The sequence below is a fragment of the Heterodontus francisci genome, chromosome 23 (genome assembly GCF_036365525.1).
Source record: "Heterodontus francisci isolate sHetFra1 chromosome 23, sHetFra1.hap1, whole genome shotgun sequence".
In the NCBI taxonomy this organism is placed as follows: Eukaryota; Metazoa; Chordata; class Chondrichthyes; order Heterodontiformes; family Heterodontidae; genus Heterodontus; species Heterodontus francisci.
The window spans coordinates 10,161,256-10,183,087 of record NC_090393.1 but is presented as its reverse complement, the minus strand read 5'-3'; the positions used below and the strand labels follow the sequence as shown (position 1 = coordinate 10,183,087).

The window sequence follows — 21,832 nt, the reverse complement described above, 5'->3', positions numbered from 1 at the left end:
AAAAGGGTGAATTTACATAAGTATACAAGCTATCATACAGGGTAGTAAGAAAAGAGCAGGCGGTAGGTTGAATCATATTCTTCTAGACTGTCAAATTACATGTCTTTTGTGATATAGAAAAGGAAACCTGGAGCATTGCTCCAAAGTTAACGTGAACCTTTTTATAACACTGGTTCAGCCTCAACTGGAGCAGTGTGTCCAATTCTGGGGACAACACTGTAGGAAGGATGTGAAGGCTTTCAACAGGCTGCAGAAAAGATTTACGAGCATGGTTCCAGAGATGAGGGACTTCAGTTACATGGATAGATTGGAGAAGCTGGGGATATGATCTGAAGAGACGGCTGAGAGGAGATTTGATAAGAGGTGTTCAAAATCATTCGGGGTCTGGATAGACCAGATAGTGAGAAACTGTTACCATTGGCAAAAAAGGGTCCAGAAACAGGGGACACCAATTTAAGATAAATGGCAAAAGAACCAAAGATGACATGAGGAAAAGCTTTTTTAAAAAAAAAAAGTAGCGAGTAGTTAGGATCTGGAATGCACTGCCTGATAGTGGGGTGGAGGCAGATTTATTTGTGTTTTTAAAAAGAATTGGCTAATTATCTGAAGAAACAAAACTTTGCAGGGCTACGGGGAAAAGATGGGGGAGTGGGACTAGGTGAGCTGCTCTTGCAGAGAGCTAGCATGGACACAACAGGCTGCTGGGCTCTTCAGTGCTGTAACCATTTTATGATTCTATGTAAACTAAGCTAGCAGAACGAGAGAGCATAAGCTCAAAATTAGTAAAGTGCACTGTCAGCAGAAATTTTTCTAACAAATTTAATCAACATTTGCAACATAAGTAGAGGCCAAAGTTTCAGAATGCTTTGACAGTCTTTTGGATGATGTAATGGGGGAGGGGGGATAATAAAGTTTTACTTCAGGTAACTGAGCTAAATTGGACTGAATGGCCTTGCAAAAGACAAGTAAACAGTGTTCAGAATCTCTCGCAAAATAAGTTGCAACAATGTCAACTGAAGGTTAAATGGATAAGACTAATCATCAAACTGAAAAGACATGATAGTCGAGACCAGGATGTTGTGCACAGTTGAATTGTCGAGATGTGGAAATGCATAAACATTGTGTTTCATTTTAGCACAATCTAGAAATACTTTTTAGAACATTCCCACAGTAGAAGGAAAATGAAGTTCTTTCCAAGACATTGTAGATTGTACAATCATTTGTTGACAGAGTAGGTTTGATAGGCCTAATGGCCTCTACATTTAAACATTAATATTTACGCTTCTGAAAAATATCTCAACAAGTAGTAAGAGTATCAAAGAACAGGGAAGAAATCACTGTGCCCAGCATGAGGGAACTGAATTAACAGCTCAAGTAAAAATGACAAATTACTGAGGCACCCTTGATTAATGACAATCTGATGTTAATTCAGCTTCCTCACACGGTCAAACATAACAATCCCTTCAAATCAGTAATGTACATCAACTTGCAATACTGGGAAAAAAATTCACAACAAAAAAGTGATAATTAAGTTCATTGTAAAAACAACCCTCCCACTGGCTCAGTTGATCTGAGCTGTCCAGGCCAGGAAAATTCCAGGTTCAATCCAAAGCTAGGTTAGCTGCTCTGAGCTGGGGGAGCAGTAGGACACTAACTGGCCTCAGCGCAGCAGATTATGGAGTAGAACATTAGTCAATTTTGCCACATCTGATGGGAATACATCAATCCCTGCTGGAAATGTATGCGTGCACCAGATGAATTCAGGATGAGAGTCAAATAGCCCACTGATTCTCACCATCTCTGCCCACATCTAAAGAATTATTTTGTTGGGCAAAGTATTCAAGGGTGGTTTGCAAGTACAGTACCACAACCCAGCGAGTCAATAAATTGGCAAAAATATAAAATTAAAATGACATTCAGGTTGGTCAAAAATTAATTTGCCGACCTCTTTCATATGAAATGTTGGATTGCATTGGCATAGCTTGACCAGATCTAGCACACTTGTGTTTCCGTTTCCTCTTTTGGGGATTTCCACAAGGGAGCAAAATCTAAAAATGAAAGCCATAATTCTCAGCGGTGAAATGAGGAACCACATATTCATACAAAGAGAGCAGTGGAAACCTTGAAAACTCAAACCCAAAAGACTGGATGCTCGATCAATTAAAATTCTCAAGGTTTGAGATCGCGAGAATGTCAGGCACAGCTATTAAAAGGACACTGCACGAAGGCGAGTAAATGGAGTTGAGGTACATATCAGCCATGATCTAATTGAATGGGTGGATCAGGGTCAAGGGACTAAATGGCCCACTTTTGTTCCTATGTTCAGACAGCTGACAAAACTGCAGATAGTACATGAACAGGCAGACAACAAATGCGAATGGTGTCAGCCTCGGCTCAATGGTACTACTTCAAGAACGAGGGAGTTCTCCCAATATGCTGGCCAGTCTTTATCCCTAGATCAACACAACTTTTAAAAATCTCTACACCTTGCTGCGTGCAAATTGGCAGCCCTGTTAATTATTACAACAGTGACACCCCTTCAAAGAAGTGCTACATTATCTAAATGCTTTGGATGAACTGAGATAAGTGCTACTTAAATGCAAGTTCCTTTTCTTCATTTAGAAGCATACATTGCCAATAGTACAGCCAATAATAAAGTGAATGCTTGAAATGACCAGTAAGGCGCTCAGTATAATAAAGGGTAAGGTTAATGTTTCGGATAGGATTCTTCCTCAGAAAGCACACCAATCTGCATTCTGTGCATCTTGTGAAACTAGAGAATAGTGAAATGTATAGAAATGTCTTCTTTATACTTTTATGGTGCTAGAAAAACAGCATTTAAGTAACCAATCTCGAGTGCTGTTTTCTTTCTTTACCAAAGCATTGCAGGTTGCTTTCAAGCCAATTGTTGGCCCAAATGCACATCACCAGGGCAACAGTTCTCACTATCCAGAACAAGTCAGTCACAGAAACTGGAGATGCAGAATTCACTTCCTTTCTGTTGATAAGGCTCTGTCGGCAGTGAGTGCAGTGCAGTTACAGCAAAAAACACAACACCAATATAAAAAGACCATAAGGTGGAGGAATGCAGTATGCTGCACCTTAAACCACAATGAACGCTAAACTCAATCAGAAGGTTTTCAACTTTATTTAAGGCATGTGCCAGCCTTTCATGCTTGACTTTGAATTTTTCCAGCCGATTTCTGTTGATAAACAATATTTTAACTATGCAAAAGATTTGTTCGCACGTTTCTCTCAGAAGCTTAATTATGGATTGAATTTTTTGATTGTGTTTTCATCTTGCATATGTAACAATACATGCTGTTCAAGGGAAGGAGCAATGTGTGAATTGAATCACAATCTTCAGCTGACTTCTCTACAACAGCAGCAAAATCCTGAGCAACTTCTCAAAGTCATTTGAAACAAAGGATTAAATTCTTTTTGCCTGAATGAAAATTCCATGTAATTATTTGTTCCAATTTTCTTAGCTCTGAACTCTGTACTGACTTGCTTGTAAGTGCTAGACCGGAATGTACAAGCTACGCAGACCAGTAGCTGACAAAAGTCATTGGCCTGCCAACAAAGTAAAAACTGGAATATTTGCCAGATCCCGTCACTACTGATAAAGATGTCCAGTGTTTTCTGCTTTGCATTAACAGACTATGTCTTGTAATTAGGGTGTAAAGTTGGCTAAATGTGCTTGCTAAGAGTTGAACACCGGAGCTTACATTTTCTTGGGAACACATGCATTGAGCCACAATTATAACTTTTTCATATGGCTCTGTGCCCATGACGCCCTTAATGCAGTTTTAAGAGGTAATTTATTAAGGACAATATAGCTGATCAGCTTGCATATAGGTTCCAGTAAAAAAAAGTAACTTTCATTTATATAGCTCCCTTCACAACCTTAGGATGCTGCAAAGCAATTTAAAGCAAACTGAGTCACGTTTGAAGTATAGTCAGTGTTGAAATACATAGAAATGCAGCAGTTATTGACCTGAAAAGTTGATACTTTTTCTCTCCACAGATGCTGCCTGACCTGAGTATTTGTAGTATTTGCATTTTTGTTTCAGATTTATGACGAGATATTTCATTGTGGTGATGGAGAATTAAGGGATTAACCTGGGGAAGCTCCCCTGCTTTTCTTCCAACAGTCCACTTGAGGATAGATGGATTTTGGGTCTTCCTGTTAGTGAAGTCAAACACCAAATGGCAAACTTAAAAAGGGAACAACAGCACTATACTCAACTTCCTCCCTCACTTCTGCGCAACCTGTCCACCCTTTGACTCTCGCTCCACCTCAACCCTCTCCCTCTTACACCTTCAGGTTTTCATACCCTCAGAGACTTGGCTTACTTTTTAAAATAAATCAAATTTGTAGGAGGAAAGAAATTCTCATGTCTGCAAGCACATCCTGCCTTTTGCACTTACCTTCCTATAACTATACTTTTGAGTCGACACATTTTCCTTTATAAAATCTGGTATCCATCTTCACCATGAGCTCTGTAAATTAATTAGAGTGTGAAATCTGACCTTCAGGTTGCACAATGTGGCTACTGGGTTTCTACAATTCTCTCAAAATGTCTCAGGGGTTAGAACCTCAGTCTCACAGGTGATTGAGTAATTCACATTGACCCCTTCTAAGTGAAGAAAAGCAGGGAGAGATAAATAGTTGGTTTCAAAATGCAATTTGTGATTAAAAATTGAACATTAGCTTGACCAAAGCTCCTTCTCCCATAACCACATGCAAAATCCTCTAACATACGAAACACCCCAGTCGCAAACTCTCACCCCCTCCCACTCGCAGCTCCCTCTCAAATTTACTCGTACCCCTCCTATCTTTGTCCGCCTAATATATTCTCTCAAGGAGGTGCTGAAACAAAGTCCTGGAGTATATGTGCAGAAATCATAGAAGGTGGCAGAGCAGGTTGAGAAAGCAGTTAAAAATGCATATGGGATCCTGGGCTTTATAAATAGAGGCATAGCGTACCAAAGCAAGGAAGCTATGAAGAACTGTCGGAGGGGTCGTCTTTCAGAAGTGATGTTAAACCGAGGCCCCATCTGCCTGCTCAGGTGGATGTACAAGATCCCATGGCACTAATTCATAGAGGAGCAGTGAGTTATCCCCAGTATCGTGGCCAATATTTATCCCTCAATCAACATCACAAAAACAGAATATCTAGTTACTAACACACTGCTGTTTTTGAAGAGTTTGCTGTGCACATATTGGCTTCTGCGTTTTCTACAACTGCCTACATTTCAAAAGTTCTTCACTGACTTTAAAGCGTTTGAGATGTCTGGTGGTTGTGAAAAGTGCTACTGAAATTTTTCTCTCTTTTGAACCTCTATAAAACACTGATTCTACCTCAACTGGAGTATTGTGTCAAATTCTGGACACCACACCTTAGCAAAGATGTGAAGGCTTTTTAGAGAAGGTGCAGAAGAGAGTTACGAGAATGGTTCCAGGAATGAGGGAATTCAGTTACATGAATAGATTGGAGAAGCTGATGCTGTCTGCTTAGAAGATAAGTTTGGGGGGAGATTTGATTGAGATTTTCAAAATCATGAGGGGTCTAGACAAAGTGAGAGAAATTGTTTAATTTGTTGGAAGGGTCAAAAATCAGAGGGCATTGATTTAAGGCGAATGGTAAAAGAACCAAAGGTGGCATGAGGAACAACCTTTTTTTAAGCAGCGTGTGGTTCGGATCTGAAATGCACTGCCTGAGTGTGGTGAAGGCAGATTTAATATGGCTTTCGAAAGGGAATTGGATAAAACACCCGAAAAGAAAGAATTTGCAGGACTAGCTGAGTTCCACTTTGAGAGCCAACATGGACACGATGGGCAGAATGGACTCCTGTGCTGTAACCATTTTACCACTTTGATTTTAAGTTCACACAACACTAAAGATACATTGACATAGCCTCCCTTTAAGAAAAAAATCTCAATTTGGCATTTGCCATGTTTTCAAAATTATTTGCTAGTAAGCATAAGAAGCTGAAAAAAATATTGCTCCAATACATCAGCTTGAACAGATACCTGAGAAAACAGGGGCACTAGACATACGGACATGTTTTTACTGCACAATCCAAAGTAGACTCACAGGTTTGGGAAATATCAACTCCAAGCCCACGCTGTTTTTTTTTTAAAGGAGAAGCTAAGGACTTCAAAATACCTCAAACAATTTGTTGTATAATTTTTATTTATTCATGGGATGTGGGCAGCATTTACTGTCCATCCCGCATCGCCCTTAAGGATAGGGTGGTGAACTGCCTTCTTGAACTGCTGCAGCGCTTGGGGTAAAGGTACACCAACAGCGCTGTTAGGAAGGGAGTTCCAGGATTTTGACCCAGCAACAGTGAAGGAACGGTGATATAGTTGCAAGTCAGGATGGTATGGGGCTTGGAGGAAAACTGGCAGGATGTGGTGTTCCCATGCATCTGTTGCCCTTGTCCGTAAAGGTGGTAGGGGTTGCGGGTTTGGAAGGTGCTGTGGAAGGAGCCTTGGTGAGTTGCTGCAGTGCATCTTGTAGATGGTACACACTGCTGCCACTGTGCATCAGTTGTGAAGGGAATTAATGTTGAAGGTGGTGGATAGGGTGCCAATCAAGCGGGCTGCTTTGTCTTGGATGGTGCCAAGCTTCTAGAGTCACTATGAGTTACTTGCCACAGAATTCCCAGCATCTGACCTGCTCTTGTAGCCATAGTACTTCTGTGTTTGGTCCAGTTCAATTTCTGGGCAATGGTAATGGTAATCCCACCCGCCACCACCACCCCTCGCCCCCATGTTGATAGTGGGGGATTGAGCAATGGTAATACCATTCAACGTCAAGGGGATTCTTGATTCTCTCTCGTTTGATGAGGTCATTGCCTGGCATGTGTGCGGCACGTGTGTTACTTGCCACTTATCAGCCCGTGCCTGGATGCTTCAGTATCTGAGGAGTCATGAATGGTATGGAATATTGTGCAATTAGCAAACAAGCTCACTTCTGACCTTATGATTGAAGGAAGGTCATTGATGAAGCAGCTGAAGATGGTTGGGCCTAGGACACAACCTTGAGGAACACCTGCAAGACTGAGATGATAGACCAACAACCACAACTACCATCCTTTGCGCTCAGTAGGACTCCAATCAGCAGAGAGTTTTCCCCAAATCCCATCACTACAGCTTTACTTGGGCTTCTTGATGCCATACCCGGTCAAATGCTGCCCTGATGTCAAAGGCACTCACTCTCACCTCACCTCGAGAGGTCAGCTCTTTTGTCCATGTTTGGACCAAGGCGGTCATGAGGTCAGGAGCTGATTGGCCCTGGCATAGCCCAAACTGAGCATCAGTGAGCATGTTATTTGAGCAAGTGCCTCTTGACAGCACTGTCGACGAACCCTTACATCACTTTACAGATGATCAGGAGTAGGCTGATATGGCTGTAATTGGCCAGGCTGGATTTGTCCTGCTTTCTGTGGACAGGACATACCTGGGCAATTTTCCAAATTGCCGGGTAGATGCCAATGTTGTAGCTGTACTGGAACAGCTTAGCTAGCGGCACAGCTAGTTCTGGAGCACAGATCTTCAGTACTATTGTCGGAATATTGTCAAGGCCCAGAGCCTTTGCAGTATCCAGTGCCTTCAGCTGTTTCTTGACAACATGTGGAGTGAATCAGATTGGCTGAAGACTGGCATCTGCTGGGGACCTCAGAAGGAGGCCGAGATGGATATATGGATCATCCACAAGGCACTTCCGGCTGAAGATGGATGCAAATGCTTCAGCTTTATCTTTTGCACTGAGGTGCTGGGCTCCTCCATCTTGGAAGATGGGGATATTTGTGGAGCCTCCTCCTCCTGTTCGTTGTTTAATTGTCCACCACCATTCACGGCTGGATGTGGCAGGACTGCAAAGCTTCGATCGGATCCGTCGGTTGTGGGATCGCTTAGCCCTATCACATGCTGCTTCTGCTGGTTGGCATGCAAGTAGTCCTGTGTTGCAGCTACACCAGGCTGGCACCACATTTTTAGGTATGCCTGGTGCTGCTCCTGGCGTGCCCTCCTGCACCGAACGAGGGTCAGTCCCCCAGCTTGATGGTAATGCTAAAGTGGGGGATACGCCATTCATGAGGTTACTGATTGTGGCTGAATACAATTTGCTGCTGCTGATGGCCCACAGCAGCTCATGGATGCCAAGTTTGAGTTGCTGGATCTGTTCGAAATCTATCCTATTTAGCACGGTGGTAGTGTCACACAACACGATGGTGGGTACCCTCAATGTGAAGGTGGGACTTTGTCTCCACAGGGACTGTGTGGTCGTCACTCCTACCCCAATACTGTCATGGACAGATGCATCTGTGACAGGTAGATTGCTGAGGATGAGGTCAAACAGGTTTTTCCCACCTGTTTGTTCCCTCAGCACCTGCTGCAGACCTAGTCTCGCAGCTAAGTCCTCTAGGATGGTCAGTTGTAGTGCTACCAAGCCACTCTTGGTGATGGACAATGAAGTCCCCCATCAAGAGTACATTTTTGTGCCCTTGCTATCCTCAGCGCTTCTTCCAATTAGTGTTCAACATGGAAAAGCACTGATTCATCAGCTGATGGTGGGGGGGGGGGGGGGGGGGGGGGGGGGGGGGGGGGGGAGTGGTAATCAGAAGGTTTCCTTGCCCATGTTCGATCAGATGCCTGAGACATCAAGGGGTCCAGAGTCAATGTTGAGGACTACCAGGGCAAGTCCTTCCGACTGTGTACCACTGTGCCACCACCCCTGGTGGGTCTGTCCTGCCGGTGGGTCAGGATGTACCCAGGGATGGTGATGGTGGTGTCTGGGACATTGTAAGGTATGATTCGATGAGTATGACTATATCATGCTGTTGATTGACTAGTCTGTGGGACAGCTCTCCCAATTTTGGCACAAGCACCATCCCCCCCCACCACCCTCCCCCCGAGATTAGTAAGGAGGACTTTGCAGGGTCGACAGGGCTGGGTTTGCCTTTGTCGCTTCCAGTGCCTTGGTGGATGCTGGATGGTCCATCTGGTTTCATTCCTTACCTTCGGCTTTGTAACAGTTTTTCTTAATACAACTGTTATACAATTAGGGCGGCACAGTGGCGCAGTGGTTAGCACAGCAGCCTCAAAGCTTCAGCGACCCGGGTTCAATTCTGGGTACTGCCTGTGTGGAGTTTGCAACTTCTCCCTGTGACCGCGTGGGTTTTCGCTGGGTGCTCCGGTTTCCTCCCACAGCCAAAGACTTGCAGGGTGATAGGTTAATTGGCCATTATAAATTGTCCCTAGTATAAGTAGGTGGTAGGGGAATTGAGGAACGGTGGGGATGGGGTAGGAATATGGGATTAATGTAGGATTAGTATAAATGGGTGGTTGATGGTTGGCACAGACTCGGTGGGCCGAAGGGCCTGTTTCAGTGCTGTATCTCTAAATAAATAAAAATAAAACTGAGTGGCTTGCTAGGGTATTTAAGAGTCAACCACATTGCTGTGGGTCTGGAGTCACATGTAGGCCAGACCAAATAAGGATGGCAGATTTCCTTCCCTACAGGACATTAATCAACCAAATGTGTTTTTACAACAACTGAATGATTTCATATCACCATTAGACTAGCAGAAATATTGAAGAAATATTGCATTTTTCTCTAACTTAACTTTTTAAACTCCTAGTTTGGATTATAAATTTTAGAGAATAAAAAACAATTTTCAGAAAACATTTTGCAAGAATTGTGACCTCAGCAGCCACATTGTATCATGTGATGCACAAAATGAAGAATTTACGTATGCTAGCAAAAATATAGCCATAAGAATTCATAATGGGAAAAGGAGATACATAAGTGATAAAAATGCAACAGGAAGTCAAGCAGCAGACACAAGGTTTGTTTTCATACATCACAATCTCTCAAGCTGGGGCCTTAATTAGACTCGGGTATATAGACAGAATACAGTCCCATTTTGAAGTTCTTATTTTTATATTGCCATCATAAATTCCTATGTCCATACTTACAATGGTACAGTAATTGCCTATGCAAATTGTTACCCTGCTGGCAGTACATCACCTCCACTGATAGCAGACTAACTACTATTGACTTGTTTACATCGGCAATTTCTTTTATTAAAAATGGAGATAAGAATTTGTAACAGCAAAGATTGTCAGGATGTGTTCATAGATGCAAGATTTTTTTTAATGCATTTGTTGGATTTACTGATCTAACAAGTGTGCATCTGCAGGGATAATCCTATCCAAGACAGCTTTTGTAATTAATAGCAGAATGAAGGCTATGTGTTCATTTTTAGTAGTGGTACAACACATAACGCACCCAACTTCTCCCCCACTTTTTGTTCGGTAACGTTAATTCTTCACCTTATTAAAAAAAAAAGTTACGACTCAATTATTCCACTCTCTAAGTTCACATCAAAAACATCTTCATACTGCAGGCCTACTCCTTCTGCAGTATTGTAGTTTCTGCTACACACACACACCATTAATTAGTTCCTTTCTGCACCTCAGTATCACCAAGTTAAATCAGGTTCCTGGTATCTTGCCCTCATGATCATGTGTTCAAATTCGGAACCTTCTTGATGAATGAGTTTTTAATCAACCATTTTTGACACTGGAATTTGGTCACATCACATCCTGAAAAACCTCAACTGGTTGTGAGAAGAAAATTCATCCAAGTCTTCTTTATCGTGCTGCAGAGCTGGCCAATGTTCAAGATTCATCAGTAAAAATAACTAAACAAGTTAACATTGGATGTTAATAAAAATTCATCATAAAGCAAGTTAACTCCCTCAAAATTGTAACCTACTGTGGCAAAAAGTGCCTCTTTTGTTAAATATATTCTTTGAGAATTCATTTTTGAAAGATTGAAGAAATGTTAAACTTTGGTGGTTTTCAAAGGGGGTCATGTAAAGGCCACCTGATTGAAACACAATCCCTGGAAAAGTTTTTATTTAAAATGGGTGCCAAGAAGTCTTGAGGAAAACAAGCCTTTCCAGGAAAGCAGCTGACTTCCAGCAACAAGCCTTTCCAGGAAACCACCTGATTTCCAGCAACAAGCCTTTCTGGGAAACCATCCGACTTGCAGCTCAATAAAAACAGAAAACTTCGGACAATGAGCAAAATACTGCGGATGCTGGAACTCTGACATGAAAAGGACGCCTGGAGAACTTGTTTCCAAAGAAGTAACAGGTCAAGATTGATGGAGATCAAAAGGTTGACCTCCTGTCACTTTCATTTTTGAATTGTTTTGAGTTGGGGTTGAGATCTTAGAAAAGGGAAGAGAGCTTCCAAGAAGGCAAGAGAAGACCACAAGCCAGATCAGCTTTCCAGCACCTCTCTCAAAGACCCCGAGAAGTCCACTGTGTCAACTCGTCTCCTGTCTTTGAAGAAAAGCCTGCAAAATTAATTCTCAACGCACCTGAAAACAACTTTTCTGGAAGATCCCAGTGACCCGCTTACGTGCATTCGGAGGCCAGACTGTGTGTCAGTTTTGGAACACAACATTTCTCATCTGCTGTTTCTTCATGCATGAGCAAGTATTCAGCCCAAGTGTTTTTTTTTGGTCTGTAACAGAGCTCTAAAAACAAAAATCCCTTTATTTTTCCAGTTAACCGGTATGTGCGTTATAGAGTCAGAGTTATACAGCACAGAAACAGGCCCTTCAGCCCATCGTGTCCACGCCGGCCATCAAGCCCATCTATTCTAATCCCATTTTCCAGCACTTGGCCTGTAGCCTTGTATGCTACGGCATTTCAAGCACTCAACTAAATACTTCTTAAATGTTGGGAGGGTTCCTGCCTCGACCACCCCTTCAGACAATGTGTTCCAGATTCCAACCACCCTCTGGGTGAAAACATTTTTTCCTCAAATCCCCTCTAAAGCTCCTTCCCCTTACCTTAAATCTATGCCCCCTGGTTATTGACACCTTCACTAAGGGGAAAAGTTTCTTCCTATCTACGCCCCTCAATTTTGTAAGTGAGTGTGTGAGGGGCTATAGTAAAAAGGCACTTTAATATTTCAATCTGTGTTTATGCTTTACTTCATTACTGGTTAAGACTTGTTTTATTATTACCTGATAACTTTGTTGTTTATTAAGGAATCCTGGTTGGTGCATTTTATTCTGGGATAAAAATAGAGTCTATGATTGACCGTATCAGTAAGTGGGAAAACGTTTGTTGTGACCGGAGGAGAAGTGGAACTGGAAGTGCAATCCTCCCGCCTCGGTCATAACACATGGTGAAACTTTACTTTATAAAAAGACCACCTATAAACAAATGTTAGCTATCACTTGCGGTTACATGGTGACTCTGGCAATAGTGGGGCACATTAAAAATCGCATAACACATGCCCATCAAGTTAGAGGCTACAGAGACTGATACACCTATTTACTTGGAAACAGAACAGTGCTGCATATATATTTAGCATTTCATGCACTTTCTGTAAATTTGCAGTGCAGCTTCAAATTCGAACACAAGAATGTGTGGTGTCTGCACCCATTATACTTGGCAATGCACACAATGAACCCACCAGCACTAGGCAGGAGCAGCATAAGGAAGAGAGCTGAAAAAATGCCAGGAAGTAAATGGTGGCATTTTCAATTAAGATTATGATGTGCAAGTATAGACTGTTACATCATGTCATGTCCAAGTGTTATACTGGAGCTAAAACACTCTTCTGATGTTGAGTCACTTATTTGATGGGTTTTATTGTAAGTGCAGCAGCTTGGTCAGACTGCTACTCCGCTATTCCAATCATGCATTGAAATTATGTGATAAACAGATGTAAATTCGAGTGCTGTATATTGAAGGCATTACATCCAAATGACATCTACATTAATAATTTAAGATTGAGATTTTTACTGGTTATATTACAGCTTGATCTCAAAACTACTTCATGTTTTTCTCCCCAAGAGCAAAATATTCACTCACATTAACATTGGCAACAGGAATTTTTAAACTACTTTATTTGGAAGTCTATTCCAAAAACTCACGCTAAGCAAATGTCTCCAAAACTTTAGCTTTATTTGAAGCTTGTTACTTTTGTAATCCTATCCTGGCTTTACACTTTCCATCTTTATAATTCATTTCTCACTATTTTAAAAACTATCAAATTATCTTTAGTCTTTTGCCGCTTATTTAAAAAAAAAACTTCGGCCCTTCCTGACTTTCCTCACAAGTTCAAGCACTAGAGCATGAAAATATCCCATCATTCTTTAAACATAATGCACTTTGAAGATGACAATCAAAATGATCCATATAAAGTCCTACATAAATTTGTCCCCCTCAGAGGAAATAAAGGTCAAGGCAGCAATCACTGAAACATTTATAGAATATGGAGAATGGAACCTTTAGCTAGCCTTTACCTATGTTTTAATGTCTATGATGCAACAAGGTACTGATACTGATGCTCAAATAGGTTCTGTACTCCTGGAAGTTCTATTAACTTTTTAATAAATTTATATTTTGAAATTATCCAAGTTTTCATTGAATATCGTAGTTTTAGTTCTTAGAGTTTCAGGTAGCTTGGTGACACAGCATTGTTTTGTGCATACTGCGCACCATGGAGCACTAGGACACAGGATCTGCCTCCTCTCTGATTGGAGTATTATTCAGTACACATGAAGGTAAAGTCTCCCTTCCAAATCACAATGATACCAAAATAAACTTGTCTGAAGTGTTGTCAGGAGACCCAGTTAAAAGAAAGAGGCAGCAGCCAGTGGTAGGGTGGCACTAAATGTAAACTACCCAAGGTCAAACTAAATTTGCCTTTTGCTAGTTTAAGCCTCTGCCTTCACAATTGCATCAAGTCAATCTCAGTTACCTTTCAAGATTCTCAGGGTTATAGCAGAAAATAGGACATAATGATCAGCAGTTTAATAAAATCTTTAAGACACAATCTTTCAGTACTTTATACAGTTTAAAACAATACAAAGGACATTATCTGAAAGAAATGCATGATCCTGAGAGTTTGCTTGTGCCACCTAGCTGTAATTAAATATGGCCATTTAGAATCAACAAACAAATCTTACTTTTCACTGAGCTTTCCACTGTTCCATCCATGGGGCTTTACCTATGCCAGGCATGATTCTGGCAGAGGAGGCAGCCAACAGAACCATTATCACAAAGCTCCTCTAAACACTGGATGGCATCCATCCATCTCGGGAGATGATGGACTGTGCCCGGGGTACATATCCTCTTAACACTGCTTTATAGCAAAAGGCTAGCGACATGCAAGGCATATAGTTTGGGCTGATGAGCACTGTAGTTTTCTGAAATCTGACAAAGGGTACATCCCATCTGTTCTCTTTACAGTTGTTGACTGAGTGTCAGTCCATTTTTTGTCATGTGTGAATCTCACCCCATATGGCACTGCTACGTATGGTGCCACAAAATGAAGCCATTTTTCTACCATTCCTATTTGCAGCAAGCTGGAGCTTCAGTAATTGCACTACCATCCTGCCATGATTCAACATTTAATTTGACATTTTAAGAGAAAATCTACACAAAGAATTTGAGATATACCGCTCCTGTGGTTTTACTGTTTGATGACACGGTATGTGAATGGCAACCAACACTGTTATTCTGAATACGATTCCAAGCACAGTATTCTATGAAAGTGACCACATATTCAGTATACGAATATACCAATTAGGAGTAGGCCACTCGGCCCTTCGAGCCTGCTCTGCCATTCAAAAAGTTCATGGCTGAACTGATTACTCCAGATTTCCACCTACCGCGATAACCTTCCACCCCCTTGCTTATCTTCCTCTGCCTTAAAAATATGCACAGACTCTGCTTCCACTGCCTTTTGAGGAAGAGAATTCCAAAGACTCACGACTCTGAGAAAAAATTTCTCATCTCAAAAACATTCCCTCGCCTCTTCACCGTTTTCTCCTAACATCCAAGAGCACCTGAAAACAAAACACTAATTCAGGAGCAGCTTCAAAAGTATATTGAAGTCTATAACATGCAAAGTCATCTGTTGTATTAAAAATCACTTATGTTTAACATTCTGAAAACAACTGCTTGCTTCAAGGATTGCTGTAAAATCAGTAATGCTTTCAACTTACTTTTTGAAAGAATGTAACGACATGATTAACTATCTGCCATTCAAATACTCGTGTCAGTATTAGGCTCTACAGTTAGTTTCACATCAAATGTATAGTCAGAATTACAGCTACGTGTAATTTGTAAATTGTATTATATTTACGCCATGTCGGTTTCCTTAATGGTACAGTTGCTTACCAAATGCTCATTCCCAAAGAAATCTGGGGATGTAAAATCCTCAAAACCACTTGGGCACCCAAGAGTTCAACTCCTAAAATGGGCAGTTAAACCTTAAAGAATTTGACATTTGTCAAAAATTGATCTTGGTCTATAAACTATTTGGTAGTCTTCTTCTCTGGCCTCCTTGTCTCGGGAGCCTGGAGGTGGTCAGTGGTTTGTGAAGCAGCGCCTGGAGTGGCTACAATGGCCAATTCTAGACGACAGGCTCTTCCACAGGTGCTGCAGAGAAATTTGATTGTCGGGGCTGTTAGACAGTTGGCTCTCCCCTTGCGCTTTTGTCTTTTTTCCTGCCAACTGCTAAGTCTCTTCAACTCGCCACACTTTAGCCCCGCCTTAATAACTGCCCGCCAGCTCTGGCAAACGCTGGCAACTGACTCCCACGACTTGTGATCAATGTCACAGGACTTCATATCGCGTTTGCAGACGCCTTTGAAGCGGAGACATGGACGGCCGGTGGGTCTGATACCAGTGGCGAGCTCGCTGTACAATGTGTCCTTGGGGATCCTGCCATCTTCCATGCGGCTCACATGGCCAAGCCATCTCAAGCGCCACTGACTCAGTAGTGTGTATAAGCTGGGGATGTTGGCCGCCTTGAGGACTTCTGTGTTGGAGATATAGTCCTGCCACCTGATGCCAAGTATTCTCCGGAGGCAGCGAAGATGGAATGAATTGAGACGTCGCTCTTGGCTGACATATGTTGTCCAGGCCTCACTGCCATAGAGCAAGGTACTGAGGACACAGGCTTGATACACTCGGACCTTTGTGTTCCGTGTCAGTGCGCCATTTTCCCACGCTCTCTTGGCCAGTCTAGACATAGCAGTGGAAGCCTTTCCCATGTGCTTGTTGATTTCTGTATCTAGAGACAGGTTACTGGTGATAGTTGACCTCGGCTCAACTATTTGGTAGTACTGCATAAACTAAACAGTGATGCAGTCAATTAGAAAATCAGCCATTTAAGGTTCTGCATTTAATCATTATAGAATAAATAGGGATTTTTTTTTTTTACATGCAGCCAGGGACTGCATTTACTCTGCTGTTTAAGTCATAAAGCACTAATATTTCACCACTAAGTACACAAAGAAAATTACCCAATCTGTTGACCTGTTTAGATGTGCTGCAAAAACTCTCTTCACATTGCATTTTAATACTGATCAATCATTCATTGTTCGTGCATAGCCAGAGGAAATCAGTTCACCATCCCAATTTGCAGCCATTCCTTGATGCTTGATTTCAGTGGGTTGTTCGCCAATATTCCAACAACTTGCGACACACAGCCAGAAAGTGGGAACATTTTCTTATAAAACACCCAAGTACATGCAACAACCTCTAAAGTTTTTGCAGATAGCTTCATTTAGCTTGCTGGCAACCCAAATAAAATGCAACTGAGGGTAAAATCTATTTGAATCAAGCCTGTACAAATAAGCAGCAAAAGGTGACATCAGCTTCTGAATTGAACCACGTATAGCTAAAGCATGTGAGCTATTAACCTCAGATATCCATTTCACATTGCATCTCCTTATGACAGCATTTCAGTCAAGCGTGGGCTAAGTGTCTATTCCCAAGGCTACGAATCTTTATCCAGTACTACTCACATCACCAGCTTAAAATATAAGGAGGTGCTGGGGTACACCAAGTTTAGAAAGGAAATCATGTTACAAGTGCTTTTTAAAATATACTCAAAAGGGCTTCATGTTAATAAGTTATCAATTGAAGAAATCTTTTGAAAACTAAATATTTATTCAGTAGAAAATTATACAATACAGTTTGAGCAATGCTGACTTAGAAATTGGGCAAACTCAATAAACGCCATGAGTGAAAAATTGCAACTTAAATGCAAGAATAATGAAGTATCATGATCATATAAATACCGTGGCTACAAGAGCAGGTCAGAGGTTAGGAATCCTGAGGCGAGTAACTCACCTCCTGACTCCCCAAAGCCTGTCCACCATCTACAAGGCACAAGTCAGGAGTGTGATGTAATACTCTCCATTTGCCTGGATGGGTGCAGCTCCAACGGCACTCAAAAAGCTCGACACCATCCAGGACAAAGCAGCCTGCTTGATTGGCACCCCATCCACAAACATTCACTCCCTCCACCACCGACGCACAGGGGCAGCAGTGTGTACCATCTACAAGGTGCACTGCAGCAACGCACCAAAGGCTCCTTACACAGCACCTTCCAAACCCGCGACCTCTACCAACCAGAAGGACAAGAGCAGCAGATACATGGGAACAGCACCACCTGCAAGTGCCCGTCCAAGTCACCCACCATCCTGACTTGGAATTATATCGCCGTTCCTTCACTGTTGCTGGGTCAAAATCCTGGAACTCCCTTCCTAACAGCACTACCTCACATGGACTGCAGCAGTTCAAGAAGGCAGCTCACCACCAACTTCAAGGGCAATTAGGGATGGGCAATAAATGCTGTCATCGCCAGTGACGCCCACATCCCATGAATGAATTTTTAAAAAATGATCAGCAGTTTTCGCAGCAATAGTGCCTGGAACCAAAGAGGGGGCCAAATGTACAAGTTTCCAATAAAAACATCAAAATTACATCCTTTAGAAAATGGACACTCCAATGCAATGGCCACCATTTAACATCATGAGAACCATTAAAAGAAATTCACCAATGTGTCTAAAGACAAATCAATCCTATTGTATCAGTATAAAGTTACAGTGAAACCTCCCCATTACCCACCAATATGGAGGGGAACATCAGAAAGAAATGGGAAACAGATAAACCATCAAGAGTTAACATTTTGGTCTTGCACATTTACAGATACCGTAAGCACAGCAATAAAAACAAGGTCGATACAAACAAATTGAATTCAATTTTTCTTGGGCTGTGAGGGTGACTTGTTTCAATCAAGAAAAGACTGGGGTTAGCATGAGGTGTTACAATGTGATGTCTTTTGTAAGGTTCTGTTCGACAAAAATTTTAGCAGATAGTCCAAAAGGCAGATAATTACATCACAGATAATGGAGGTTCCACTTCACAGCAAAAACTATTGCGCAACATCCAACATCGATCAAAACTAGCAGCCTTTTCACTCACAAATACTTGGACACAATTTTCCAATTTGCCCAAGGGTACTAGAAGGAAGGAGAGGGGAGGATGAGGCCAGTGAAAATGCTGTAAATAATTGTGTTTAACATAAATTTGTTTACTTGCATCAACTAACTTGATCCAATAGTGAAAATGTACAAACAAAACCACAAGGGTTGATAATGAGATGCACCTAGTAGGTAGTGTTTAACCAATCAATTTAAGATGCTGTAAATCTACATGTTTTTAGTACATACATATTGCTTTCACATTGCAACCAAAACCCAAGACTGATCACAAAAATGGCATTTAAATTTGGCAGAATTGCATGCCCCAAACCAAACTGGCAGTGCTTTTGATACAAATTTCAGTGCTAAAACACAAGTCCTCTAAGTAAACACTTCTTTCATCAGTAGCTTTCTGCATGCACCAGAGATGACGGCTAATATTTACTGTAACTTAATATGTGCATTTACAACTTAATCTTTCTTGCTCAGCTCCGCGCACTCCCCCACACTCCTCTCCCTCCCCCCAACAAATCCACTTATCTAGACATACATTCTTCAGTAACATTCAACTTCTTAAGGGTCTTCTGAAAAGCATCAGCACATAACTTCCAAGTTAGTCTCCCAGAATCTATTTCATTTTTAAACCCCCGTGGAGATGGCATTTCATGTGGATTTTGGATGATGCAAATTGAATGGTTCAACACTTCCAGCTACTCAATTTCAGTTCTTGCGCTGGATAGTATCAGATTACAAATTTGACACCTCAACTGCATTTTCTATCACAGCAGAAAGAGGAAAATACAAAGTTTATACAAATCCAATGCGAGCCTCCTATATACATACCAATTCACCTCCAATATAAAAGAGGTTTCATTTCTACAAATTCACGACAATCAGGAGTAAATAACTTCGCACCACTTAAACTTTCAAAGCAAATTCTCAAGTGTGGAACAGTGGAATAAAGTGAACTCAAACCTTCAAATCAAATCCAAGGACTGAACTGAAAAAAAACCTAATTTCTTTCTTTTATTACATCATAAAAGTGAAGTCAGAGTAAGAGCTTTAGATCCCAGTACAGCACGGACAGCAACCGAAGGTATGTGGTCATTTTCTGTTGTGAACTTTGTTTAGGATTCTTCTTCCAGCATTTCTTAACCCCCTCCCCCCCCGCAAAAACCTCAATACAAGGCTTAAGCATTTGCACACTTTCAATACATTAGCTCTTTCTTTGCATACCTCCTTCAGATCAAGTATACATCTATCCTTTGCAGTTCACTTTTCTCAATCGGAGTGCAATCTCTTACCTTCACTCTTGGTCAGTCTGTTGAAATCTTGCCTGAAGCCACGGTGCTCAAATTCCAGTTATCTTGAGTTATCGCTCAAATTCCACACATTTCGCATTAAACACACAGCTGAGAGGGCCCTTAGCTTTGCTAAATCCCCCGAATCAGTTCAGAGTCTGTTAAATGTCCTGTTCTAATGAACTGTTGACGCTCGTACTGCCAATAACTACTCTAAACTTCTCATTTCCACAGCTCTATAAAGGCAATCAGCATGAAGTCCAGCGACTTCATTTTCCTCCAACAATGCCCATCCCAAACAACTGAGCATGTGCAGAACAGTAGTTTGCAGAGATGGACAGTCACAGCTGGAAACCTAATACAGCTTAATCTGACCACACCCGAATCAACAGAAACCAAGGACAGTGCTAAAGCAGTTTAGGTCACAGAATTAAACCCACAGCTGCACTTGCTAAAATCTAGAGTCTCTCTCTCTCTTTCCCCCACTTCCCAGACAGGACGATGATTTCAGCTGTTTTCCAACCAGTTGAGTCCTCTCTACAAAGCACACTATAAAAGGTAAATGCAACACTAAAAGCTTACTAAAAATTACAGCAATGCCAAATAGTGCAACAGATTTGAAAATTTTGATAAATTACATACGCGAAACATATCCTTTACAAATAGACTATGCCATGTTCCCAGGAAGTAACCCCGATACCTTCAGTATCCTTGTAGCTCAAGTCAGTACTCTGGCATGGAGCAAGATTTATACAGGTGTATGCACTCGTACTTTGACTAATAGGAATGGTAATAACTTCAAATCCACTCAACAGCAATTTTGCATTAATCCACACATTCACCCATTGTTTGAAACACAGAAGTGCCCTCACCACAAAGACAAGGATTTAGTTTTACATCCAAGTAGTAAACTTGGCATAGTACTGCAAAATAGGTCTGTTTTCAACAGAAAGCTGGACTGCACATTGCATTCTTGATCCTACAGCTTAAGTTGGTTAAATTACATCTGAGGTATCCCAAGTGTTTCGTTAGCTGCTTTCATACAGGGGCATCAGTATAGATATGGTTGGAGGTAAATTTCAATGTTGCTACTTACTACATCACAATTTCTGTTGCAGATTTACATGTGAACTTTGCATGTGGCCAAGGATAGACTCGGTTATCATATCCCTTGGGCGTAAAGCCTCCTAACACACCATGACTGCATCAAATAAATTGTGTGTGTGTCTGAGTGAGTGAGTGACAAGATTTGACTCCCCATTTCCAGCCTCCAGAATGTTCTGATGCCAGAGTCCTAACAGCTTGGCACAGCATGTTGGCACCCCAACCTCTGGCACTACTAGGGTGCTAAATATTTAAAAATAAAACTAACATGTGGCTCCACAAGTTAACAAGCCAAAGTGCCAATTTTGCTTCAAAACTGCACTTCCCTCAAAGTTCCTTTCCTAAGTTTATTCTAAATGTGATGCTTTGAACAAATCAATGGTTCCCTCTATACTTCGATAAGCATTTGTGCCCAAGATAAAATCAATACAGGTTATTGAGTTAATCAAGAAATGAACAAAAACATTTTAACTGAACTGACACAGAATAAGTATCAGCACATGTTTTTTTAATCAATCTTCTTCTGACATTCACACTAAAAACTAAACAACTACCTCACTGTACACACAATGCCCAATTTGAGACTGGTGTTGTACAAGTGATGGTGTGTTCGTCACCTGTGGAACTCTGCACTTAAACACTGGCGAATTATGTCACTGCCTTGGATATCTGAGGCTTTGATAGGGTCTGGTAACATGCAGTTAACAAATACCCTCCCAAAGTTACTTCTGTGGAAATCAAATATTCTTTCCAATTGCTCCAACTCTGCCACTCATCACAACCCTATCGTTCTCTGATGATCCCACTCAACATTCCCAAAATTTCTTCAAATCGCATGCCCTCAAAGTTCATTACCTCCCATTCTTCACGGTACAATGGTTGAACCATAACATCTCAATCTCTTGCACACCCTTTAATGGGGCATTAAAAAATCTTCAGTTCTTTAAGCACACAATAATTCATGTCTCTACCATGTCTGATCACCCATTACATTTGATGCTATTTTTATTACTTCATCAACAGGCTCCAACGTATTTTTTGACCTCAAATGAATCCCCGCAGTCCCTCCATTTGCTGAAGGTTTTCCTCTTCAGAGGA

At 41.5% G+C, this 21,832-nt stretch overlaps 1 protein-coding gene across 8 annotated transcripts in view; it reads right to left on the bottom strand.

Annotated features, from left to right (window-relative positions):
- The window catches only part of arvcfb (ARVCF delta catenin family member b), a 391,994-nt gene that overhangs the window by 164,540 nt on the left and 205,622 nt on the right, over positions 1–21,832 (bottom strand). Inside the window, exon 1 of one of the 8 annotated variants that reach the window (XM_068054666.1) lies at positions 19,634–19,939. The exons of 6 other annotated variants lie outside the window; for them this stretch is intronic. Coding sequence is in view for 1 of the 2 variants with exons in the window: in XM_068054663.1 (XP_067910764.1) it covers positions 17,543–17,545 (3 nt within the window). In the remaining variant the exon portion in view is untranslated. Of the gene's footprint in view, positions 1–17,542; positions 17,617–19,633; positions 19,940–21,832 lie in introns of those variants that run through there. One more of the 8 variants, XM_068054663.1, reaches the window with a different exon arrangement.